Genomic DNA, 22,500 nt, shown 5'->3' with positions numbered 1-22,500 from the left:
GACACACAGACACTCAAGGGTTCAAGAGACACACAGACACTCAAGGGTTCAAGAGACACACAAACACACACACAGACACTCAAGGGTTCAAGATACACACAGACACTCAAGGGTTCAAGAGACACACAGACACTCAAGGGTTTAAGATACACACAGACACTCAAGGGTTCAAGATACACACAGACACTCAAGGGTTCAAGAGACACACAGACACTCAAGGGTTCAAGAGACACACAGACACTCAAGGGTTCAAGAGACACACAGACACTCAAGGGTTCAAGATACACACAGACACTCAAGGGTTCAAGAGACACACAGACACTCAAGGGTTCAAGATACACACAAACACACACACAGACACTCAAGGGTTCAAGATACACACAGACACTCAAGGGTTCAAGAGACACACAAACACACACACAGACACTCAAGGGTTCAAGAGACACACAGACACTCAAGGGTTCAAGAGACACACAGACACTCAAGGGTTCAAGAGACACACAGACACTCAAGGGTTCAAGAGACACACAGACACTCAAGGGTTCAAGAGACACACAAACACACACACAGACACTCAAGGGTTCAAGAGACACACAGACACTCAAGGGTTCAAGAGACACACAGACACTCAAGGGTTCAAGATACACACAAACACTCAAGGGTTCAAGATACACACAGACACTCAAGGGTTCAAGAGACACACAGACACTCAAGGGTTCAAGAGACACACAGACACTCAAGGGTTCAAGAGACACACAGACACTCAAGGGTTCAAGAGACACACAGACACTCAAGGGTTCAAGATACACACAAACACTCAAGGGTTCAAGAGACACACAGACACTCAAGGGTTCAAGAGACACACAGACACTCAAGGTTTCAAGAGACACACAAACACACACATTTTTCTTTATTATATAACTGTACAGAGTAATAATTATATGGTCTACATGTAATGGTGATGATGGTGATGATAGCGAGTCCATGGTGTGATGTAGAAAGGGGGGAGGGGGGGACGAGGGAATAAAAAGGGGCATTATTATTATTACAGTCAATTCTTCATTCTATTCATTACTTCTTCTTTTTATTCTTTTTTTTTTCTCAGTGGGTCATTCATTCATTCACTGCCTTCACACGCTTGGTTAATTAGTCCTCATTCACTCATTCATTTGTCTAATCAGTTAATCTCTCTCTCTCTCTCTCTCTCTCTCTCTCTCTCTCTCTCTCTCTCTCTCTCTCTCTCTCTCTCTCTCAAAGGAAGACACAATGGATGAGGTGAATAAAGAAAAAAAGCGGGAGAGGGAAGAAGAAAAACTAGCAATGATGCTAAAAAATGTAACCACTAAATAAAAATAATAATAATATTAATAATAATAATAATAATAATAATAATAATAATAATAATAATAATAATAATAATAATAGTAATAATAATAATAATAATAATAATAATAATAATAATATAATAATAATAATAATAATAATAATAATAAAATAATAACAATAGTAATAATAATAATGATAATAATAATAATAATAATAATAATAATAATAATAATAATAATAATAGTAATAATGATAATAATAATAATAACAATAATGATAATAACAACAACAATAATCATAATGATAATAATAGTAATAATGATGATGATAATAATAATAATAATAATAATAATAATAATAATAATAATAATAATAATAATAATAATAATAATAATAATAATAATAATAATAATAATAATAATAATAATAATAATAATAATAATAATAATAATAATAATAATAATAACAATAATAATAATAATAATAATAATAATAATAATAATAATAATAATAATAATAATAATAATAATAATAATAATAATAATAATAAAAATAGTATGAGAGAGAAAGGCTATATATATATCTAATAAATGGAGTTTTGAGTGGTTGGGAGAATCTCGTCAAAGGAGTTGAATTGCATTATTACCGTGTGTGTGTGTGTGTGTGTGTGTGTGTGTGTGTGTGTGTGTGTGTGTGCGTGGGAGTGGAGAGAGGAGCGGGCAGGAGGGAGAGAGGGAGGGGTGGATGGATGGATGGATGGAGTGAGGGAGAGAGGGAGAAAGGGAGGGATGGAAGAAGGGAGGGAGGGAATTATGGAGGGAACTGAGGCGAAGATAGTAGTCAATAATATAGTGTGTGGGTAGCAGTGAGAGAGAGAGAGAGAGAGAGAGAGAGAGAGAGAGAGAGAGAGAGAGAGAGAGAGAGAGAGAGAGAGAGAGAGAGAGAGAGAGAGAGAGAGAGAGAGAGAGAGAGAGAGAGAGAGAGAGAGAGAGAGAGAGAGAATGTTATAGTATTATTGATCAGCTCTTTGTGCCCACACGTGTGTGTGTGTGTGTGTGTGTGTGTGTGTGTGTGTGTGTGTGTGTGTGTGTGTGTGTGTGTTAGCAGCAAATACAGATAAAGTCTACATAATCCAGTTTTACATGAGCACTAAAACACTCACTACACACACACACACACACACACACACACACACACACACACACACACACACACACAACAATGCAAACACCGGGTCAGGGAACGCTTAAGAGGTCGAACTGGATCATACAAACATACACGCATTAAAAAAAAAAAAAGAAAAGAAAACAAGAAAAAAAAAAATCATCAAACAATAACAAGCACCATATTCCAAGAAGCTTTGTGTGTGTGTGTGTGTGTGTGTGTGTGTGTGTGTGTGTGTGTGTGTGTGTGTGTGTGTGTGTGTGTGTGTGTGTGTGTGTGGGGACGAGAATACCCACAAGTTTTAACAAGTTCTTTGCATAAGCACATTTTTTCTCATTTATTTTTTTCTGGACAAAGATGATGGAATATAAAAAAAGGATTCCTCTACTACGTGTTCGCTTCTCTCCCTCTCCCTCTCCCTCTCTCTTTCTGGTGAGTGTGAGAGGCTTTCTACCTGTTACCTCCACTGAATAATGGATTTTTTTTTCTTTCCCTTCATATCATAAAGGCGGCAAAGTTTCTTTTACACCTTCACTTTTCATACCTTCCTTTCACTATTCAGGCTTATCACACACACACACACACACACACACACACACACACACACACACACACACACACACACACACACACACACACACACACACACACACAATCACCCACCGCCAGACCAAGTCAACTACATAACAGCATTGACCTGGGACGACTTGAAGTGAAGGTCATCAGAGGTGGTTGCGGTGACCTAGACTCTCTAAGGGTGGTGGTGCACTCCTACAGTCGCCTTGATCCACTGCTCGAAGGCCTGGACGCGAGTGTACACCCCTGGCACGTTTCTCCTGCCGCAACCGATGCCGAAGCTCACCACACCGACTTGGTACCAGTGGCGGTCCTTCTCGCACACCAGCGGCCCTCCACCGTCGCCCTGAGGAACAACGGGAGATGTGAGAGGTGGTACCGTTAAAAGATAGTACAGAGGATGCACTGAGGATGACATGGTAAAGTTAAAAGACAATACAGGTGAAGTGATGTGAATGTATATAGAGGGTTTATTAAAGAGCCATGCAGAAGAATGAATGGTGTTAGAAAATAGTACAGATGATGCAATGAAGACGATATTAAACTTAGAGGAGAAAGAGAAGGGTAATGATTTCAGATTTAGAGGAAAGAGTAAAAGGGTAGTGATATTAGAGGGAAAAGAAGAAAAGGCTAATGATTTCATACTAAGAGGAGAAAGAGGAGTAAGGTAATTTAATACGTAAGGTTAAAAGACAATATAGATGAGGCGATGTGGATGTAGAAGGTTTATTAAAGGAAAAGAGACACGAGGAAGAATGAATGATGATAAAAACGTAATGCAGATGATACAATGAGGATGAAATATTAAGGTTATCTAATACGTAAGGTTAAAAGGCAACACAGAGGAAGCGATGTCGATGTAGATGATTTTATTAAAGAGAAAGGGACACGAGGGTAATACAGATGACGCAATGAGGATGAAATGGTGAGTTGATATAATACGTGGTGGAGGTGGAGGATGAGTAATGACAGTTTAAGTACAATACAAGTGAGGCGATGTGGATGCAGAAGGCTAGTCATTTCAAACTTAGAGGAGAAAGAGGAAAAGGGTATTGATTTTAAGAAAGAGACGAGGTGATACTTTAAGTGACACTGAACTGAGATGGAAAAAAAAAAAAAAAAAATCATAAGAAGCCGCTAAGCCTACACGTGGCAATCCCTGTATAAAAAGTGTATGCCTATCTTGTGCCTATACCATCCCATCACCTCTCCTCCTATACCTATCTACCCTTCTCTTAAAGGCTCCCTATTCATTTAGCCTCACCTGTATACCTATCTTGTACCTATACCCACTTTTGTATGTGTGTGTGTATGTATGTGTGTGTGTGTGTGTGTGTGTGTGTGTGTGTGTGTGTGTGTGTGTGTGTGTGTGTGTGTGTGTGTGTGTGTGTGTGTGTGTGTGTGTGTGTGTGTGTGTGTGTGTGTGTTTTCTCTGGCATCAACAAACTCTTTTATCTGTTTGTACATCTGTTTATCTATTCATTATTTTCGTTGTATTTTATTTTCATATTTGATTTATTTCTTCTATTTATTTATCTATTTATTCATTTATTTATTTCATTTATTTCTTCTGCTTATTTATTTACGAATTTATCCATCTGTTTATTTATTTATCTATTTATTTTGTTTATTCAATACTGTTTCTTAATTCGACATATTTATCTATTCATTTATTTATTTAATTTATCTATTTATTCATTTATTATTGTGTGTGTGTGTGTGTGTGTGTGTGTGTGTGTGTGTGTGTGTTTGTTTCCCTGTAAATCATCGTGTTTTCCTGTCCCGGTGTGTGCAGGGAGACAGGCCGGTGCTCACTTTAATGTCAACAAAACGTTTTTACGCCCACTTTCACGCTCTTAACTGCTTTATTGCTCTATTCGCTGTGAGATGCATTGCTGGCCCAGAAGTGTCTTTTTTCTCCAGTGCCTAAAGTTTAAATGCCTCTCTAAACTTGTTAAATAGTCTCGTCTATACTTCACACTGGTTTAAATCTCCTTCCGTACCAGGGAATGCTTTACCGTACAGCCTTAATCCAGTTCAGATGCCTTAATTAATGTGTGGAGTGTTTTCAGGATGTGTGTGTGTGTGTGTGTGTGTGTGTGTGTGTGTGTGTGTGTGTGTGTGTGTGTGTGTCCTTTGCCAAGCTGTTTGATGCGGGGACATTTTCTTTCTAGTGTTCAATATTACATCACTTCCTTTATTCTCTGGGGTTTTTTTCCTAGTCTCATTTCATTTTTTTTTTTTTTTAATTATTTTTATCTTATTCTAATACATGGTTCTCTCTCTCTCTCTCTCTCTCTCTCTCTCTCTCTCTCTCTCTCTCTCTCTCTCTCTCTCTCTCTCAGGTTTGTATTTTCATTCTTGATGGGAAATGTTTGCTTACTTGTTTATTTTTTATTCTCTCTAGTTTTTCTAAGCCTATTTTAAACTTATCCTAAACCAATGTATGTTTTCAATCTATACTGCACCATAAATAAACTGGTCATTATTATTACTATTACTACACACACACACACACACACACACACACACACACACACACACACACACACACACACACACACACACACACACACACACACACACACACAACTACGATACTCACGTCACAAGCGTCGCGCCTCGGCCCCGGCACACAGGGCGGTGCTGGGGAGGGAGTAAGCCGGCCCGAACTGTTCCCGGAGAGCATTCTGGCAGGACGGGTTGCTCCAGAGAGGCACATTGATCTCCTTCAGGACGACGCTGTGGTCTGACGCTGCCGAGGGAAACACGAACATTAGTGGCTGAAGGAGGAGGAAGATAATGAAGCCTGTGATGTTAAACTTAGAGGAGAGAGAGAGAAGGCTAGTGATTTCAGACTTAGAGAAGGGTAGTGAGGAGCAGTAAACACCTCCCAGTGAGGTCTAATAGCACAGGTTCAGGGGGAGTTGTGGACTTATCATTAAAGGCAGCTGTGACCTCAATGAATATTTTTCTTTATGTCTCACAACACAGGGGGGCAGTCACCGCCTGTCCTCTAAAAACAAATCTATTCCCTCACACAAAACTACATGCATTTAACTACACATACATTCTTCACGCTTAATTTAGAATTGAAAAAAAAAAAATGATGATTCCTTTACCATCCTCGGAATCCCTTCCAGCCACATTTCTTGCGACCTGTTTGGGAATTGGCATCTCAGTAGGCCTTTTTTAATCACAGTTTTTGTTGCCCTTGATCAATCTTACATAAAAAAAAAAAACTTAGAGGAGAAAGAGACAGATAGTGATTTCAAACTTAGAGGAGAAAGAGGAAGATAATCAAGGCAGTGAGTTTGAAGATGATAAAGAAGAAGAAGAATCAAAAGTAAGCGTGGATAGTGATTTTAAACTATTCGCAACAACATTAGGTACTGAAGAAGGAGGAAGAGGAGGAGGAGGAGGAGGAAAGATGACGATAGTGATTTTAAACTACACACAACGAGACAACATTGCAATAAATAGGAAGAGGATGAAGGGTGAAGATAGTCATTTTAAAGAAGACGCTACAGAGGAAGAAGGAACATTAGAAGACAAAGGTGAAACAAGAGAAGGAAGAAGGACGAAAACTGTGATTTTAAATTTGGATTAAAGAAACTCCTTTAACGAAGCTTATAAAGAGAGAGAGAGAGAGAGAGAGAGAGAGAGAGAGAGCTAAGATGAATGAGGACAAGGGAAGGAGGGACGGGATGGCGAGGATTACAAAGGCTCATGTAGGCTTTCACAGGTTGGCAGGTTGCAATGGAGCTACAGGAGTTCTTGCCAGCCAGCTTCGGTACATGCCCACTCATTCCTCGGGGGAAGGAGGGAGGGCGATAGGAGAGACAGTGAGAGGTAGGGAGGGAGGAGGGAAGGAAGGAAGGAAGGAAGGAAGGAAGGAAGAAAGGAAGGAAGAAAATGAAAAGGAAAGGAAGAAAAAAAATAATAAAAGAAAGAAAGAATGAATGAATGAAGGAAGGAAATGAAAAAGGAAGGAATAAGGGAAAAAAGAAAGGAAGGAAAGAAAGAAAGAAGGGAGGAACGAACTACGAAGAGAATGAAAGAAAAAAAATGAAGGAAGAAAGGAAGGAAGCAAGCAAGCAAGCAAGGAAAAAAGGATTGAAGAACAGACAGAAGGAAAGATTATTAGAAGACGTATAAAGTGTATATAAGGGAAATGAGAGACGTTTTTGTTATGTTATAGGCAGATACACAGGCTGAAGAGCAACAAGATGAGCGAAAACAAGATCTACTGAGGTGTTAAGAAAAATGATAATAAAAGTGAGAATAATAACAGGTATAGACAAGGAAGAAAGGAAGGAAGGAAGGGAGGAAGTGTTAGATAGAGGAAAAAAGGAGCATTGTTAGAGAAGACTGTAGCAACAAGAAGAAGAGAAAGGAATATAGAAAAAGGAGAGTGTAAACAGAAAGAACAGACGTAGACAAGAAAAAAAAAAAAAACAAGAGCATAGTGTGAGAGGAGAGTGTGAACTGGAAGAAGAAGAAGAAGAAGAAGACGCATAGACAGAAAAAAAAAGAGAGGACAGAGAGAGGTAGACAAATAGAGGAAGAGGAAAAGACAGAAGGAAAGAAGTAAATTGTAAACAGAGGAAAGAGAAGCAGACACAAGAAAAAGAGAATCATTGTAAGAGGAGAACATAGAAAGGAAGAAGAAGCATAGACGAAAAAAATAAAGAAAAAAAAAAAACAAGAGCACAGAGAGAGGTAGACAAATAGGGGAAGAGGAAAAGACAAAAGGAAAGAAGCATAGACAGAAAGTAACCGAAGAATTATGAGAATATTGTAAGAGGAAAGGAACAATACATAGGAAGGTCTCTCTCTCTCTCTCTCTCTCTCTCTCTCTCTCTCTCTCTCTCTCTCTCTCTCTCTCTCTCTCTCTCTCTCTCTCTCTCTCTCTCTACTGTTCAAGGGCAAACAATATTCAGTGCCACTCAAGCTAATTACCGAGCCTGTAATTAGCAAAGGATTCTGGGAATCTGTTATCTCCCCAGGTTCTGAATGGACTGGGAAAGGATAACTGGATGGCTGCCACAAAGGTTAGACAGTGATGGAAGAAGAAGGAAGGAAAAAAAAAGAAAGGATGGAAGAAAAGGAGAAAGAAAGGAAGGGAAGAAGGAAAGAAAAAGAAAGGATAGAAGAGAGGGAAAAAGAAATGAAGGAAGGAAAGAGACAAGGAAGGAAAGAAAAGGAAAAAGGGAGGAAAAAAGGAAAGAAGGAAGGAAGCAAGGAGGGAAGGAAAGAAAAAAGGAGAAAAAGGAAAGAAGGAAGGAAGCAAGGAGGAAGGAAAGAAAAAGGAAAGGCAAAGAAGGAAAAAGGAAAGAAGGAAGGAAAGAAGAATGAAAGAATAAAAGAAGAAAGGAAAGAAGAAAGGACAGACAACTACTAGGGAAAATAAGGAAGTGATGAAGGGAAAAAGGAAAGGAAGAGAAAAAAAAGCTTAGTTAGTTTGTTAAGAAATAAGGAAAGGAGCAACGGACCAAGTAAAAGTAAACCAATCAAGCCTTTTGTAAAGACGAAAAGCCCCTTCCAGCTCTCTCTCTCTCTCTCTCTCTCTCTCTCTCTCTCTCTCTCTCTCTCTCTCTCTCTGGTCTCTGTTCTGAAACATATCTGCGCTGTAAATCCATTACATACACAAAAAGCTCTCTAAAGTTGAAGTGATACGGTTTTTTAAAGATGTTTTTACAGTTCTAGTGACAAATTAACAATATTTCTACATTATCAAAAAAAAAAAAAAAAAAAGACACTCTTGAGAATCCCGCCATTCATCTGTGTGGCCTTTGAAAATCTTCGTGGTAAGAGAACATACAAAGACAAGAAAATAAGGGAAGCTTAAAAAAAGCCATTAGGCCTGCATGTGTCAGTCCCTGTATAAACATGTCTACATATTTCCACTTACTACTTTAACACTTCTATTAGGTCCCCTCTAAACCTACGTCTCTCTAAGGCAAGGGTTTTCAACGTTTTTATCGTTAAGAACCCCCTGAGTTATAAGACCATCTACCCGAACCCTTAGTTTTATCACATGGAACATAGAACTCAATATGCAATGGTACTGCAAAGGATTTTATTAGATCAGCCATCTAAGTACTCCTGGAAATCTTCTTATGAATCCCCTGAGATTTCGCGCTGTCAGGATGGCCACTGTCCATGAGCTAACATCATTAGGTCTCTATGACGCTGAAGACGTCTATGCAGAACGGTTTGGTTGGCAATAGACAACATCGTTATCAGACTCTGATGTCTAAGTTATGAAAATAAACTCATTTACGGGGCTTCATATGTTCTTGGTGTCTTGTAGTCTACTTACTAACCTAGAAGGAAAGAAAATATCATTCTAACTTCGAGTTATCAATTGAGGAAGAAGTAATTTTTGTCCCAGGAATAGAGCTAGATGGAATAAAAAAAACACAGTGCATAGTTATAACCTAACTCTACTATTATAGCGTTTTTCGTCGTAGATACATGTTTAAAAAACTTTGCCTATCTTGATATCTCCTTATGTGACAGAATATCCAAAAATATACGATATGCAGTTGACCATCTTTTCTGTGAAATATTACGATATCTGTTGAATCTGGCAACTTCAACGGGAGTTTGGGTCCTCTCCTAGTGTTTCCTTATATTTGAAACATTGATATTTACACGTCATTGTGATCAGGAAATAAAGGAAACTAAGTTTGCTTTTTCTAAGAGCATAAAATAGAAAAAATTATGTCTACAGGTGGCAGTTTATGTATAAGACAAGCAAACCTGTGTGCACTCATCCACTCTATCCAGAAGCTTAACTAATTTTCAAAAGTTCCCCAATAGTTACACAACTACCATTGGTCTACTGTTTCTATCCAGTTATCTACAAACACGTACACATTCACGGCAGCAACATGCAAAGTACACTAAATACTCCGGAGCAAAGCTGCCTCACCTTGTTTCATTAATCAGCTAACTCTTGCACACTTTCAGACCAAAGCTATTTTTCATTTACCATCGACGATTTTATATTCGAATCAAAATTTAAACGACGATTGAGAACTTTCGGCCTAAAGTTGTTGAGGGCCGTGACGGCCTTGGGCGCCGCACGGGGGAAGGAGGTGGCTGTCGGGTCCGGCCTGGGGCCCAAGGCAGGAACTGGCTGCAGGTCCTTCTTTTCCTTGGTGGCCTCAAGCTTCACTACTAGTCGTCCACTTGCAGCGCCTCACACTAGGCAAGGGTCGCCATAAGCAAGAGATCAATGTCTACCACTCACCAGATGGTGCCGTGAGGGGCCCTAAAGGGGTGATAAGGGCTCCTTGCATAGAGTCTGGTGGTGAGTGGTGTGTACGGGTCCCCTGCTTATAATGACACCGGGCTGAACAACTCGCCATGAACGAGGGCACGCTGTGCGCCATGAGCCAGGCACTGACAGTACCAGTGGTCCTTTACGTTAGGTTAGGTTAGGTTAGGTTAGGTTAGGTTAGGTTAGGTTAGGTAAAAGGACTCACTTCATGACAGTGTTTGGGGAGTGGTGTGTGGCGGGTCATTGCTCATGGCGACCCGTGTGAGGCATTGCAAGGTTGCATCGTCACTGCTCTCATAACCACGGGACTGGGGTTGACCCTTTCGGGTGAAAAGTTTCGTCCCAGTACCTGTGTAGGTAATAATACTTTGAATCGTTTCGCCATCGCCATCGCCGCACCGTTAGCCTCGATAAACGGATCGTTATCCTCGACAAACACATCTTTACCGTGGACACTGGAATCGCAACCTGTCGTGGAATCCCATTGTTAACGTGGACTCATTTTCCTTTGCGGCTTCAAGCTCACTGGTTGTCGTCAACTTGCAGCGCCTCACACTAGGCAAGGGTCGCCTTAAGCAGTCTGCCGTGTCTACCGTCCACCAGATGATGCCGTGAGGGGCCTTTAAGGGGTGATAAGGGCTCCTTGCATAGAGTCTGGTGGTGAGTGGTGTGTACGGGACCTCTGCTTATAATGACACCGTGCTGAACAACTCGCCATGAACGAGGGCACGCTGTGCGCCATGCACCAGGCACTGACAATACCAGTGGTCCTTTACGGGGTGAAAAGGACTCACTGACAGTGTTTGGGGAGTGGTGTGTGGCGGGTCATTGCTCATGGCTACCCGTGTGAGGCGCAGTGAGGTGGCAGCGTCACTCTCCTCGCACTCAAGGGTCTGGGGTGAACCCTTACGGGGTGAAAGGGTTCGTCTCAGTACCTGTGTAGGCAAGTGAACTTCAATTGCGTCGCAGTGAGGTGGCAGCGCCACTCTCCTCGCACCTAAGGGTGTGGGGTGGACCCTTACGGGGTGAAAGGGTTCGTCCCAGTACCTGTGTAGGCAAGTGGACTTCAATATTGTGTCGTGAAATCGCATCGTGAGAACTGGAACCGCATCGACATCGTGGAAACCCGCATCGTTACCGTGGAAACTGGAATTGCATCTTGATCGTGGAAACTCGCATTATTATCGTGGAAACTGGAATGGCATCTTTATCGTGGAATGGCATCTATTTTGGAAACTCGCATCGCTATCGAGGAAACTGGAATGGCATTGTTATCTTGGAAACTCGGAGCGCTATCGAGGAATCTGGAATCACATCTTATCATACACACTTTTATCGTGGAAGCTCTCGTGATCGTCGTTCATTTCGTTATCTCTGAATTACCTAATTAGTCTTGGTATTATTCTTAGCCTCCGTAATAATAGAGATGTTGGTCATTTTTATCCTGTCCCTTTTACTGTATTTTTTTTCTCAGAGTATAGTTTAGTGTTCTTCAACCTTTTCTAAGTTCGTGCACCTTTTCGAGAAGCAAGGAGGACTATAAAAGAAATGCATCAATATTTTTTATTTTCCCATACGTTAAGACTGAAAGTCGATAGATAACATCATCATATATCTAGCTGAAGCTATAGTTTTTCGGTCCTAAAGAGTCGCTATATAGTGCGAAATGTACTATAACAAAGTGCCACGTCTGAGTGTAATATATTACTATTGTGAATAAATCGTAATACTTTGATTAATGTCACTAGGAGAGGACCCAAACTGTCACATTTTCAGTGTTCGCAGGTTGGTTTAATTCAGGAGAGGGTCAGCATCATCTCGCGGTACAGAGTAGTCGTCTCTAAACACTGTATTACGATGTATCTATTGATTTACCATGCTTTTACTCCTTCCAGTATTTTTCTGTTCTTATTCTACCATGGTATTTCTTTATAGTTACTTGAGTTTATACAACTAACATCATAATATAGAGCAAAACATAATTGTCTGGTGTACCAAGATCTTTCATTTCTAGAGACTTAAATACAGCACGGAACCTTAACACACATTTCACCTCGCTTCTGCACAGGTTAATTCTTCACAAGGAATGAGTAGAGCAATATTTGTTCGGTTTTCTTTATGAGAAAAAAAGAAAATAAGCGGCCGAAACAGAAATTGTCCGAGGGTGCTGTAGTTTTCATCACCGTGTTCCTAAGCTCTGTCTTGCCATAGCCTGAACATGGTATTCAGTTCAGTTCAGTCGATAGGCGGAAGTGTAGCCTGGATATCGGCACTTCCTGATGTGTTTTAGTTTGTGTTTTGTCTGGGTATGTTGCTGTAATTAATTATTACTTAAAATTTTTACTTTATGTTCTCTTATTTTCCAAAATTATATACTATTTCTTTATTTTCTTCTATACTAGAGTTTTAAAAAAGTAATCTTCCAATGAGGTGTTCTTCATTTTCTGGGTAAGGACGCTGCCAACTGGGGTGTTTGCATCTTTCATTGGTGTCGGCTGGGCAATGTAGGAGGAAATGTTTATGCCTTTAGACTATAGATCAGGGGTTCTCAACCTTTTTCTCGTTAAGAACCCTCTGAGTTATAAGACGATCTGCTCGAAGCTCCAGTAATTTGACATCGAACAGAATGTTAATTTATTGACTGACACTAACTCAATAGGCAAAGGTATTCTGCAAAGGATGTATCATTAAATCAGCCATCTAAGTACCCCTGGAAATCTTCTTGTGAACCCCAGGGAGTTCGCGAACCCCAGATTGAGAACCCTTGCTCTAAGGAATGCATATCTAACAGCTTTAATCTCACTTCGTAAGGAATATCCCTCACCCCTCTGTATCCTTTTAGTCATTCCTCTTTGTTCTGATTCTAACACACCTAATTCCTTCTAGTATAATACGTGGATAGAACTGTATAGCATAATCTAGATACGGTCTGACCAGCGTCATATATAACCTTAATATTACTTCGGGATTTCTGCTTTTAACACTCCTAAAAGTGAATCCTAGCGCTCTATTTGTCACATTTCTTGCCTCTTTGTATTGTGATCTTAGATAGAGATCCGAGTTTACTATAACTCCTAAATCTTTTTCGTATCCTGAACCTACCACAGCTTCGTGGTTTATTGTGTACCTATTGTGTGGATTTCCTCTCCTTACACTAAATACTCTGCATCTGTTCATATCAAACTGCATTTTACGTCTGTCTGTCCATTCGTTCATCCTATCTAAATGTGCCTGCAAGACGATGACATACGAATCTGGCCTAATTAATCTACCCATCTTCGTGTTATTTATAAATCTACTGACAACACTACCAATCAGTTTGTCATAATATAAATTACAAACTGGCAAACTGATCTCTGTGGCACCTCACTAATTACTTGACTCTCTGCCGCCTATTGCCTCGCCACGACCCTATCCAACCTAAACTTTTCCATGTATCTCGTGAACCTTTCCCAGGAGCCTCTGATGGGGCACCTTGTCAAACGCTTGACTAAAATCCAGGTATAGGAGAGAGCAAAGCGTTTCAGAATACGGCACTTTCCAAAGGCTCTAGTTGTGACACGGGCCTCTTTGCCTCACTCGCTTACCCTCGTCCCGCCGTCCCCAGCCCGTCACGTAGCACCTCGCCGTGGATCCCTCCTTGAAGTCGTCTTTCTTGGGCATACACACAGCATCTATATTCGCCTTCCGCCGTGCCGCCCTCTGGAGCTGCAGGAGGGCGATGTCGTTCACCAGTGTGGAATTGTCAAACTGAAAACCCGAGGGAGAATTCAATAGAAGTGGAGGTGTGTGGCGGAGCGGACGGAAAGGGATACAGTGGTGGTGGTGGTGGTGGCGGTGCATTGGGTCAGGGATGGTTGGGTGGATGGATGGAAAGGAAAGAAAGAGCCATGGTAGAATTGTGTGTGTGTGTGTGTGTGTGTGTGTGTGTGTGTGTGTGTGTGTGTGTGTGTGTGTGTGTGTGTGTGTGTGTGTGTTATATTTTCATCCTTGTATACATGTGTACGTATTCGTGTAAGTGCTTGCGTACGTATATTTTCTCTACCAGTATCCATACGCACACCATTCACCCATACATGTATACACAGTCTGATATGTGTATAGAAACTACTAATACACATCTATATCCTCCATCCATCACCTCTTGTATGTATGTATGTATGTATGTATGTATGTATGTATGTATGTATGTATGTATGTATGTATGTATGTGTATGTATGTATGTATGTATGTATGTATGTATGTATGTATGTATGTATCTATGTATGCATATATGTATGTATGTATATCATCACCTACTAATACTAAAAAAAATACACAATTCTCCCATGCATGTATACACACTCAAACACACGTATAGAAAACCTTAATAAATATCTACAACCTTTCTTTCTACGACTCCTAAATACATCCACAACCACAAATAAAAGATTAAACATTTCTCGTACAATATTCCCTTGCATATCCACGTGAATTTCTGACTCAAACTTCCTTACATGGGCTGCAATATTTCCCAGGAGAATTATTCAGGGTTCTCTATTTATATATTGCTTATCTTCTTCAGGAGGGAGGCGAGCGTTGATTGAATACGTGGGAGGAACCATAGGCCTTAGTAGCGCAAGGGAGGAAGGAATGATGGAGGAGGAAAAAGGACTGAGTGAGGGAAGGTACCGAGAGAGAGAGAGAGAGAGAGAGAGAGAGAGAGAGAGAGAATCTAGGATAAACAAACGATTGAAAGCAGCTAATACTCGCATGAAGGAAGGAAGGAAGAAGGAACGAACAAGGAAAAGAGGCCTGGAAAGGAAAGAGAGAAGGAAGGAGGGAAAAAAAAACAGAAAGAGAGGAAGGAAAGAATGAATAAATGAAGGAAAGTAAGAGAGCAAAAACCAACGAATGAGCGAGAGAGAGAGAGAGAGAAGCTAGAATAAAAGGAAGGAAGGAAGAAGGGAGAAAAAATGAAAAAGAAAAATGAATAAATGAAGGAATGAAGAAATTATTGAAAAAAAAAGCTACGATAAGGAAAGGAAATGAAGGAAGGAAGGCAAGAACGACAGAACGAATGATAAAGAGAGGATAGGAAAGAGAGAAGAAAAGAAAGGAAAAGGAAGAGAAAAAAAACATGAAGTAAAGAAAGAAGGAAAAAAGTGAGGAAAGGACAGTAAGGAAAAAAAAATAAGTATACGAAAAATGAAGAAAGGAAAGAAGGAAGCATTGAAAAGAGAATACGATAGAGGAAAAAAACCGAATAACGAAGGAACAAACAGGAAAAAATGGAAGAAGTTGGAGGAGGAAGAGGTAGAGGGGAGCAAGCAGAGTCTTCAGAAGAGGGTAATGAAGTGAGGAAAAAACTGATGAGGGGAGGAATGTGGCACCTGAGGGAAGAGAGGGGATGGGGGGAAGGGAAGAAGGAACGGGAGGAAGAGGAGGAAGAGGAGGGAGAAAGGATAGGTGAGGGAAACTATATTATAAAAATGAAGGGAGGAAGAGAGATGGTGATGGTGGTGATGGTGGTGATGGTGATGCTAAGGACAATAATGGTGTCTTATTTACGTTTATTGACACTCTCTCTCTCTCTCTCTCTCTCTCTCTCTCTCTTCTACATTCTTTCCTTCAACACACTTACAATTTTTCCAGTTTATTGCCTCTCTTCTCTTCCCCTACTTGTTTCCCCCTCTCCCCCTCCTCCTCCTCCTCCTCCACGCTCCCCATCTTCATTACCTTTATCACACACTATCCCTTTCATCTCCCCTTCTTTCTTCCTTCTAGCTTGTTTTTTCCCTATCTCGCTCTCTCCTGCAACGCTTTTTTTCCTCTTTTTATTTTTTCTCTCACTCTCACCCAGACACCCTCCTTGTCTTTCCTTCTCTCACTTTCCTTTTTATCTATTCTCCCGCCACACACACACACACACACACACACACACACCCGGTAGCTCAGTGGTTAGAGCGCTGGCTTCACAAGCCAGAGGACCGGGGTTCGATTCCCCGGGCGGGTGGAGATATTTGGGTGTGTCTCCTTTCACGTGTAGCCTCTGTTCACCTAGCAGTGAGTAGGTACGGGATGTAAATCGAGGAGTTGTGACCTTGTTGTCCCGGTGTGTGGTGTGTGCCTGGGTCTCAGCTCTGAGCTCGTTCCGTAGGGTAACGTCTGGCTGTCTCGTCAGAGACTGCAGCAGATCAAACAGTGAAACACACACACACACATACACACACACACACTCACTCACTCACTCACTCTCTCTCTCTCTCACACACACACACACACACACACACATCTTATCCACAAGAAATCCACTATTTTAGCCACCACCACTTAGGATGAACCACATAATCACCCCATGACTCACCTGCCACACCTTGACTCACCCCTGATTCATCCCAGACCCAGCCCTGATTCCCATGACCCAGCTCTGACTCACCCCTGACTCACCCCTGACTCACCCCTGACCAAGCCTTCACTCAAACCCAGCTCTGAGCCAGCCCTAATCAAGCCCTGACTCATTCTTCACCCAGCCCTGACTCACTGTGAACTCATCCCCAGCTAACACTCCTAATTTACTGTAGAATACCTGTTTACTCACTCTAATTCACTTTTAACACCCTTAACTCACTGCAGAACACTCTAGACTCATCCCTGACAATTTTGACTCACCCTTGACTCATAGCTCACTACCGAATTCTCCTTTTACTCACCCGGTTGCCTTCACCCTTACATCACCATAATTCCAACACCTGACTTACTACAAGCAGCTTTAACCCCTTCAGTACCATGACGCGTTTCCATATTCACTCTGCTTACTAGCTGGAGATTTTATACAGCTTCAGAAACTCATGTGTGTGATTAAAATAGTGGAGATGTGGCCATTAATCTTCTGACCTCCATAGATCTTTCTTAACCCTTTCAGTACCATGATGGGTTTCGATATTCATTCTGCTTACTATTTGATGATTTTATACTGCTTCAGAAACTCATGTGGGGGAATAAAATGGTGAATATTCTGACCATTAATCTTCTGACCTCCATAGATCCTTCTTAATGTCAATGAAATGGTCTAATCCAACACAAATTTCAAGGTAAAAATGTGTTCCAGTATTGAAGGGGTTGTAACTTTCTTCCTTTAACTCCCCTGCACTCCTTTCTTTCCTCCGTTTACCTAGCGGGGTCTTACCTGCGGGTGGATGACGACGCGGGTGACAGGAAACTCCTCGTGCTTGAGTGGCTCGGCGGTGGTGCTCACGTCAAACTCGCCCAGACGCACCTTCAGCACTTCCTCCAGGCGACCTTCTGACTCTAGACTGCGGGGAGAAGGGAAGGGAGTGTATTCAAGGTTGCGCAAGACAAGTTATGGCAAGAGAATGAATGGCCACAACTGAACAGGACTGGTAAAAATCTATAGGTGATAGGAGGAGACAGAAATACAAGACGTATACAGCGATATAAAGCGAAACATGTCAAAGGAAGAAAAAGAAGAAGAAGAAGAAGAAAAGGAAGAAGAGGAAGAAGAAAAAGAAGAAAAAGAAGAAGAAAAGGAAAAGAAGAAAAGAAAAAGAAGAGAGAATAATAATAATAATGATAATAATAATAATAATGATGATAATAATAATAATAATAATAATAATAATAATAATAATAATAATAATAATAATAATAATAATAATAATAATAATAATAATAAGAATAAGAATAAGAAGAAGAATAATAATAATAATAAGAAGAAGAAGAAGAAGAAAAAGAGAAAGATAGAAGAAGAAGAAGAAGAAGAAGAAGAAGAAGAAGAAGAAGAAGAAGAAGAAGAAGAAAAACTAAAATAGGAAAAAGTAAAAAGAAAAAAAAAAAAAAAATAGAAAAAGAAAAGAAAAGAAAAAAAAGAAAAGAAGAGAAAAAAAGAAAAAAAGAAGAAATGAAAAAAGAAAAAAAGAAGAAGAAGAAGAAGAAGAAGAAGAAGAAGAAGAAGAAGAAGAAGAAGAAGAGGTGTAGTTTTCCACGCGGTTTTGACACAACGCCGAGTGGTACGGGAGGCTATTGGTGTTGGTGGCGACATAGTTTGTTGTGAAGAGGTGGTTGCAGAGCGTGTGGTGTGGTGCTGGACGTAGCGACAGTTAGCAAGTTTCTTTGCTATACTCGTGTTTGTGTTAATTACCATAAGACCTTGGTATATCCGGTGGAAAAAAAGATAAATAAAAAAAAAAAACATGAAATTCTACACCACCACTTATATGAATGGAATTGTGATGGTTAAATGTAGAATTATTTTTTTTTTTTTTTCTGCTTGCATTATTCCTTTCTCTTTTTTTTATACCATGTGGGCTTTTCACGGGAATTTATGGGCTAAAGGGGATACTTTTTGGGTACCCCCTATCTCAAAGCCCACCCGCTAGGAAACCGTTGCCCCGAGTGAGGAAGCCCAACCTACACTCGGACCGTGGACAGGATTCGAACCCGTGCGCTTGGAGACCACTCGGATCCCAAAGCACGCATGGTTCCACTGTACCACTCCTTCTACACGGGTCGTCTTTCCAAAGGGTGAGCAGCAATCAAGGTCAAGATCAAGAGGTGGTGATGGTACAGATACGTGATCGGGACGGTGGTGTTAGTGGTGACTGATTGTGGTAGTGGTGGTGGTGGTGGTTTGAGTCTCACGGTTACTTGTCTCATATCACCAAAAAATTAACTCAGTGGGTGGTGGAATGAGATAATGGTATGTTCACGGTATATGGTGTGCTGGTGGTGATGGGTGTGATAGTGGTAGTCGTGATGGTGGTGATGGTGGTGGTGGTGGTGGTGGTGGTGGTGGTGGTGGTGGTGATGGTGGTGATGGGGTGTGGTGGTGGTGGTATTGATGGTGGTGGTGTGTTGGTGGTGGTGGTGGTGGTGCTGGTGATGTGGTGTGGTGGTGATAGTGATGGTGGTTGGATGATAGCTAGTGATGGTAATTAGGTTAGACAATGTTACTCCCACAGAAGGAAACAAAAGGATACACTAAGGATGTGTTTTGTAGCGCCACGAGAACGTATAATCAGATTTCTTAATTAACATTCGCCTCTTGTGTTGTACCTCCACCTCTGCTCCACCTTCCCTTCCACTAATTCCCCATTCACAACTTGTTTCCACCTTTGCCTCCTCTGCTTCCTCTAACTCTTTTGCTTCCTCCTCCATTATATCCTCTGTTTCCTTTTCTACGTCTTCCGTCTCCCTTTCGCATCTGTTTCCCCCTTCACATCTTCTGTTCTCCCTTTAACATCTGTTTCCCCCTTTAAATACACCTATTTCCCCCTCGTTTCCTCTGCTCCACCTTCTTTGCTCCCCTAAGCCCTCGTCCACACTCCACAGCCACCATCACATCCACTCGGAGGGAACAAACAGTGATTACTTTATCTCTTCACTGCTCCAGAAAAATTACTCTCAGTCACCTTAATTTTAGAAAGTCATATATATATTTTTATATCTATTTATTTTATTTTTTACAACAGGGTGTGAAAAATTATAGTGTAGAAAAATTAATCTCTCTCTCTCTCTCTCTCTCTCTCTCTGAAGGTTAGTGAAAGGACATTATTTTTTATGATTTTTTTTCTAGCTTTGATCTTAAACAATTATGTAGTGTGGAAAAATTAATCTCTCTCTCTCTCTCTCTCTCTCTCTCTCTCTCTCTCTCTCTCTCAGTAAATGTAACTAATATATTTTTCACAGCACTCTGAAGGGCAGTAATTTTCTTTTTCTTTTATATATTTTCAGAACAGGATCGTCAATAATTATGCAGCGTGGGATGACTAACTTTCTGCTCTCCATTTTTTCTTCCTGCTGTGCTAATGTAAGTCAGCCGAGGACGAGTTTAACCTAGAAAAAATTTAAACTCTATTTGGGAACTGGTGACGCGTGTAAATTCAGGGACGGAGCATATAAAAACATAATTATACGCCTTCGCACCACAAAGAAAAGACGCGTCAGTTTTATTGCAACTCGGTGAAAGAATGACTAATCCACCACAGTTTTCCAAGGCAGCTCTTCCACCGCCCCTCCCCGCCCCCAACCCAGCGCCTTCCATAATACTGAGTTGCGAGGCGAAACTTAGAGACCAAATTTTATAACAGGGATAATTTGAAACACAGAGCTCGTGTTCTTAAGCAGGACTTAAGACTTGAAACACAAAGCACGTATTTTGAAACAGGGTCTTTATTACGCAAAAAAAAAAACTCATATTTTGAGATACAGCTTGTAAGTTGAAACATTGAAGTCATATCCCAAAACATAAAGAACGTATTTTGAAAGAAGGCCCATATAATGAAAAACAAAAGTTCGCATTTTGAAACAGGGTTTGTCATTGGAAATAAATTCCGTATTCGAAAACAAAGACCCCGTATTTTGAAACACACAGAGCCAATTTATTGAAACACCAATTATTTTGAAACTCAGACCTCGTATTTTAGAACCTCGAATTTTAGAAACACGTTTCATATTTCGAAACACACAACACAGAGACTGCATATTTGAAACACCCCGAGACCGCATTTATAAGTGTCTCGAAGTGACTTATCCCGGCAACTAGTAAGATCTGGTGGAAGTTGATGAGGTTTTCAAGGGCGTGTGTGGGATTCTAGCGAGTGTATAAGGTTGCTGTACCGTCAACGAGGAAACGCACTCTTACAAACCCCGAATTTTCTGTATCCATTTTTCATGTAAGGACTCGGGCCAAGGACAACGAAAACTAATGAAGACGAAAAAAAAAAAAAAAAAAAAGAAATTTCACTAACCTAACCACTTCAGTAGCGAAACGCATTTTTACCATGAGTTTGGGTATGATTAGACGATATTATTCACATTAGGAATTATCAATGGAGGTCAGAAGATTAATGGATAGAGTCTTCACTATTCTAATCCTCACACAAGTTTCTGAAGCTGTTTAAATCACTAAAGAGTAAACATAATGAATATGAAAACGCGTCATGGAACAGAATGGGTTAAAGTCCTTGTTGAGACCTAAAGCGTTAATAAAGAATAGCAAGTTGGAGTTTTCATTAGCACTGTTTTTCGAAGCCATAGCAATGATAACTACGATTCATAGGGAAATTTTATACTGCTCAAACAGAATCCCTATTAAACTATCACCGGAATCGTTAAAACATTACTGAAGATCCAAATATCATCCGGTAATGTCCTCGGGTAATCAAGGTGAAGAAAAGTGCATAGGTCTCAGAAAATGAACCTTATATCTAACTAATGGAGTAAATGACTGATGACATACCACGGCGGTCACCCATCCAACTCCTAACCAAGGACTCCGTTGCTTAACCTCACTAAGCTCATAACTTCATTAAACATACAGGAGAGAGAGAGAGAGAGAGAGAGAGAGAGAGAGAGAGAGAGAGAGAGAGAGAGAGAGAGAGAGAGAGAGAGAGAGAGAGAGAGAGAGAGAGAGAGAGAGAGAGAGAGAGAGAGAGAGAGAGAGAGAGAGAGAGAGAGAGAGAGAGAGAGAGAGAGAGAGAGAGAGAGAGAGAGAGAGTCAGTGTGTGTAGGTAGGTTTATGGCAGCTTGTGATGGCGTCGAGCGGGGTGATAATGCTTGGCGGTGAGGAGAGAATGGGGTGTGAAGAGGTGATAGCGAGGCGGCGGCTGTGGTGGCGGTGGTGCTGCCTGTGTAAAGAGTGCGTGTGGTGGTGGCGGGCTGCGTGGAGGGCGACTAAACGTGACAGAGAGAGAGAGAGAGAGAGAGAGAGAGAGAGGTAATTTAGTTTATTTAGGTCATCAGAAAGGATTTATTTAATGTCAGAAATATCACCTCTGACCTGCCCCTCCCCACCACCTGCCCCCCTCATGTGTGTGTGTGTGTGTGTGTGTGTGTGTGTGTGTGTGTGTGTGTGTGTGTGTGTGTGTGTGTGTGTGTGTAGAGGCTGGGTAAAGTGGAGAGACAAATAGATAAAACATAGAAAAACTGAAGGTACAAATTCAAAGTGAGTATCTATAATTATAGTAATGAAGAGGAGGAAGAGGAGGAGGAGGAGGAGGAGGAGGAGGAGGAGGAGGAGGAGGAGGAGGAGGACAAGAATAAATGAATAACGGATACAAAGAGGAAAAGAGTAATAATAGATAGAATAAAAAGAAGGAACAAAAATACTAGAAAAAAACAACTAGAAAATAACAACGAATGA

At 40.8% G+C, this 22,500-nt stretch overlaps 1 protein-coding gene across 1 annotated transcript in view; it reads right to left on the bottom strand.

Annotated features, from left to right (window-relative positions):
- Positions 1-2,840: 2,840 nt before the first annotated feature.
- The window catches only part of LOC123508367 (tryptase beta-2-like), a 92,651-nt gene continuing 72,991 nt past the window's right edge, over positions 2,841-22,500 (bottom strand). The window contains 5 exon segments of the mRNA XM_045262021.1: positions 2,841-3,412; positions 5,672-5,687; positions 5,689-5,821; positions 13,945-14,107; positions 17,527-17,653. Coding sequence (XP_045117956.1) covers positions 3,242-3,412; positions 5,672-5,687; positions 5,689-5,821; positions 13,945-14,107; positions 17,527-17,653 — 610 coding nt within the window. The 3' untranslated portion in view covers positions 2,841-3,241.

Source organism: Portunus trituberculatus, chromosome 24, assembly GCF_017591435.1.
Source record: "Portunus trituberculatus isolate SZX2019 chromosome 24, ASM1759143v1, whole genome shotgun sequence".
Lineage (NCBI taxonomy): Eukaryota > Metazoa > Arthropoda > Malacostraca > Decapoda > Portunidae > Portunus > Portunus trituberculatus.
The sequence above is the reverse complement of the archived record's forward strand: the minus strand, read 5'-3'. Positions and strand labels throughout refer to the sequence as shown.